At 37.1% G+C, this 4,627-nt stretch overlaps 2 protein-coding genes across 2 annotated transcripts in view; one reads left to right on the top strand and one right to left on the bottom strand.

The window, feature by feature from the left end:
- LOC107750672 (NUAK family SNF1-like kinase 2) overlaps positions 1-1,248 on the bottom strand; it is a 19,023-nt gene extending 17,775 nt beyond the window's left edge. The window contains exon 1 of the mRNA XM_016566170.1: positions 1,021-1,248. Coding sequence (XP_016421656.1) covers positions 1,021-1,167 — 147 coding nt within the window. The 5' untranslated portion in view covers positions 1,168-1,248. The remainder of the gene's footprint in view (positions 1-1,020) is intronic.
- A 1,180-nt stretch (positions 1,249-2,428) lies between these two features.
- Positions 2,429-4,627, top strand: part of LOC107750704 (dual serine/threonine and tyrosine protein kinase-like) — a 16,929-nt gene continuing 14,730 nt past the window's right edge. Inside the window, exon 1 of the mRNA XM_016566214.1 lies at positions 2,429-3,092. Within this exon, the coding sequence (XP_016421700.1) occupies positions 2,906-3,092 (187 nt within the window). The 5' untranslated portion in view covers positions 2,429-2,905. The remainder of the gene's footprint in view (positions 3,093-4,627) is intronic.

Here is a 4,627-nt window from a genome sequence, read left to right as displayed (position 1 = left end):
TTTTTTCACTAAAAAATACTTCTCTTGTTTTAGACATAAATCTTAGTTTTATGCTTCCAAGTAAAAAAAAACAAGCTTAATTGCAGATATATTCAGAAATATTATTTTACACAACGTTGCTAGTCATATAAATGTAATTCAGTATTTTTTGTTTTCCAATAGAAATATGTACAAATTCTTAGACCAGCATAGTTTTATTAATAATTAGCACTTGTTTTTATGTCTTGGGCTCAAAAAATCATTTTTTAGGCATACATCTATCAAAACGTAGTGTGTTTTGTGCTTCAGAGGTAAGAAACAGTACTTTACAGCAGATATATTGACAGAAAACATTATTTTATACAGTGTTGTTTCTCATTTAAACAAGGCTAGAGTACGCGCTGTGATGGTTCAAAAACCTCCTCACATCCAGCCTTATTCATCACCACGGGTCAAAGGTCACATTTCAGCACAAATCAGTAGAATAATACAGGACTTTTCATTTTTTCAGCATGCTTTTAGATTTAATATTTAAATTGATATTTAATAATTGTTTGATATGTAATAAATGAATGCTATCAATCTTAAATGATGTTAAATATAGTATTATAGTATATCAATATAATAAACATACATGATTTTATTTAATTATATCTGTAATGTAATATCATATATAATTAACCAACTTTGTAAATATTAAGTTAAATATTTAAATTAATACCATTATGATTTTTTTGTTTTTTTGCATTTTAACGATTATTTTTATGAAAATTAAACACACTTAAGTTTCTACACACACAGTCTCATTACTGAAATGTATAGAACACATTTGTAAAATAAAGAAATATTAATTTATAATCCAATTAGATAAAATATATTGAGAGAGCATGAAATAATTGTTATTATTTAAAATTATTTAATTATTATTTTAAAATATTTATTTTATTTTATATTATTTAATTACTAATATTATTAGTGTTAAAATAAAAAAATAAAAAGGGGTAAATCTGTGCCCGGTGCGATGATGTGAAGCGTTCTCACCGTTCTCCCGGACCGGTCCGTGGCTTTCTTCACGCGTCCGTACGTGCCTTTCCCGAGCGTCTGCAGGAACTCGTAGCGGTGCTTGAGGTTGTGTTTGTGATGGTGCCGCTTCACCGCCTGACGCTTGACGGCGTCCGGACACTCCATGACCGGCTACACGCGCAGAGGAAGATGAGGAAGACGTGCGTTCACGTCCGCGTACAGGTGACACAGTGCGGCGAGCGGCGCGTCCGGAGCGACTACTTGAGTGCAGTGTGGGCGGGGCGTCGCGCGGTGGGCGTGTCGCTGTTCGCCCGGAGTGGCTAGACTCGCGTGTGGGCGGGGCGTCGCTGAGCGTAAGCCCCGCCCCTCGCGCTTGCGGTCTGTTGTGGGCTATCGCAGGTGGGCGTGTTTAAAACTTGACACTCAATCGATCTGCTTTGCCTCAGATGCATTTATTATTTATGATCGTGTGAGCAGGTGTTTGTGCGCTTCATGTAACGTCCACACTTTCCATTACATCACTCAGCTTCACTAATAAAACTGAAAGTTTAACCAGGAAGTGGTATTTTAGGGGAATTCATGTGTTTAGTAATGTGAACTTTTACATCGGAAAGGTCCCGTTGCTTTATGCTTAAATGTAATTCGTTTTATTAGTAGATTAGAGTGGCGCCATTTTGTCGGGAATGAAAACGAGGCCGCGAGAGATTGAAGTATGGTGTGTTTAATATTGTTTGCAAAAAAAAAAAAGTTATTTATACAGCGCGTGCGGTTGTAAATAATCGCCATAGCCGCCATATTGAATTCCTGGGAACGTTTCATTAGCGTCCAATCCTGACTAACATCAGGTAAAATACATTATCAATAAAATAACGCTCTTATTCCAGTTAATTAGTCATGTTTTTATGAACTTTGCAGCCGATGATTTACAACATTGTGTCAAATGTATGTTTATATTAGGGTGTATTAATGCAAACAGAACATAAATGTGGAAAAAAATCACAATAGCACTGATTTAATTGGTGAGGGATGTGAAGTAGTGTTGTATTCACAGCAGATTTAACCACTAGAGGTCGCCAGGCTACTACAAACTTACTGTAGTATACATGTAGTGTACTACACTGACTGTGCATCACAGCATTTATACTACATGACCCACAATCCTTTGCTTCTCTGAAAAAGAGTAGGTTGTGACACTTCCACAACTTTTTTCTTTTTTTTAAGATAAAGATCAAATTAAGATAAAGATTAGCTGGATGCTATACGCACAGCGACCAAATAAACAAGTTAGAAAGGGGTGTGTGCTGACATCAAAATAATTTTGTTACGCATTTAAATATTTCCTAATAGTGTATTTCCCTACGTCTTTTTTGTGCGCACTTTGTTTATGTTCGCTAGGCCGAGAGGACTGCATTTCCCAGCATGCACCAGTCGCGCCCCGCCCACCGAGCGTCGCCAAACGGAGGAGCAGCGGCAGCGGCTGGTAGCGCAAACCTCCCGTATTTGGGCTGAAATGTGAAACATTCCCGAGGCGAACCGACGCAAACACCGGGATTATCGATGATCGGCGCTCATTCGCGCGGAAAAAGCCGCCGAACAGCCGCCAAGCGCGACCCGCGACCCGGTTCGGCCTCCAGTCCGCCCGAGTGTGTGTTACCGATCCGAACCGAATTCGTCGAGCCTCCCGAGCGCCGATATCGGCCCGGTTAACGGGAGGCGGCTGTCGCGTGTGTGTGAGAGAGAGAGAGAGAGTGTGTGTGTGTGTGCGTTGATGCACTGACACACACACACACCGCTGGTTGTTGTTGTTGTTGTGTCGGCTCGGTCCATCCTGCAGTGTTCGGGCCTCTGCAGAAACGGCGGGAGTTCGGATGGATATGTGACGCGGACTCGCTCCGGGATCAGGATGGAGAACCCGCAGAAAAACAGCCCTCTGGTCAGAGAGCTGACCCGAGCCTTCAGCCACTACAACAAACACAACGTGTTCCTGAAGAAGAACCTGAAGGAGACCGTCACCTTCTTCCGAGAGATCCGACAGAACCACAGCAACGCCTGCAGCAGCACACCTGGAGCCGCCGGAGCTCTGGACACCGGTGAGTTTGTGTGCCCGATATCCATACAAATATACATGAAATATGTATGACAAAAGTACTAAAGCATAACATTAAACCTGAAAATAAAAAAATGCAAGCTAATTTAAAATATGAATAAGTGGTATAACATAAATATTATCAATAAATACGATTTTAAAACTATAATTAATGCTAAAATTGTATTCAAATAATAAAATAAAGTGACCATAATAAGTGACTACAATTATAAAAGCATAATATGTATAATTATTATTTATGCATTTCTGTTTTTTGTTGTTGTTGTTGTTGTTGTTATATATTCAATTAAATTTAGTTAAATATTACCGATATATAAAATTACCTCCTTAAATATGTATATTTTACATAGCTACACATTTCTAAGTTGTAAAAAAAACATTATTATTTAAGTACAATTTATATACTATTGTAGTATTTATTGTAATATTTTGAAATGGCTTTTTTTTGTATTTTTGTTATACTTCTTTTAATTAAATATTTATATAAAGTCTCTACATTTTCTCTTCTATAATTTCTTTTAAATAAATATTTCCATTTAGCTTACAAACATATTTTTTTTATCTCGGATCTAGTTTTGGTGAATTTAGTACTTCAGCTTCACAAATGTTTTTTTTTTCCAGTTAGTTGTGAAGGGAACATTTCTAATTTTTTAAAAAAAGTTTTAGTTAATAATAACAACACTGGAAGAAATGGCTGATATTTATAACGTTTTTCATAGAAGTTAATTTAGCGATTCATTAAGTTACTTAAATATTGTGGTTGGGTTTTATATTTAAATGCAAATAGTCAATCAGCGTAGATCTGTTATTATATGACTAATAAGCAATGTATGAAAGTGTGAATATCGTTTAGAGATATCGGTTATCGGTTATAGTGTTAACAGCAGAAAATGTCTCAAACAGGATTTAGTGCAGAAATAAGCAGCTTAACAGCCGTGAACAGAGTCACATTCAACTGAACTAAGAACTAAACACTCCACAATGCTTTAATGAGGACACTGACACACACTCTCACACACACATGTACTCACATTGATTCTGCTGTCAAATGTACATCACAAAATCATGCCCGACTTGCATATTGCCACCAAATCCAAAGAGAAAAATCTGAAATTATTTGACATAAAAAAATCAACCCTACTTTAAAACTTTTTCGTGCTATGATATTATTTTCATGGCATTTAAACACATTTTTCCTTAAATTCTCATCAGTGTAATGTGGATGAATCTGTGTCATGAGTTAGTGTTAGAAATATGAGCAGTATTTTCTGCAGTGAGTGTGTGTGTGTGTGTGTGTGTGAGAGTGAGTGTAGGTGTGTGTGTGTGTGTGAGAGTGTGTGTAGGTGCGGTTGTTGTCCTCTTTCCTGTAACAAAGGAGTTTTGCTCGTCTGACGCAAGCTTCCTCTGGTTTCTCAATGAAATCATTGAGTGTGCTTTAAAGGGGTCCTATTATGCTTTTTTTTTTTTACTTTTTCAACTTTAGTTAGTCTGTAATGTTGCTGTTTGAGCATAAAAAAG

This window comes from Sinocyclocheilus rhinocerous, unplaced genomic scaffold, assembly GCF_001515625.1.
Source record: "Sinocyclocheilus rhinocerous isolate Xijiao unplaced genomic scaffold, SAMN03320098_v1.1 scaffold302, whole genome shotgun sequence".
NCBI lineage: Eukaryota > Metazoa > Chordata > Actinopteri > Cypriniformes > Cyprinidae > Sinocyclocheilus > Sinocyclocheilus rhinocerous.
The sequence above is the reverse complement of the archived record's forward strand: the minus strand, read 5'-3'. Positions and strand labels throughout refer to the sequence as shown.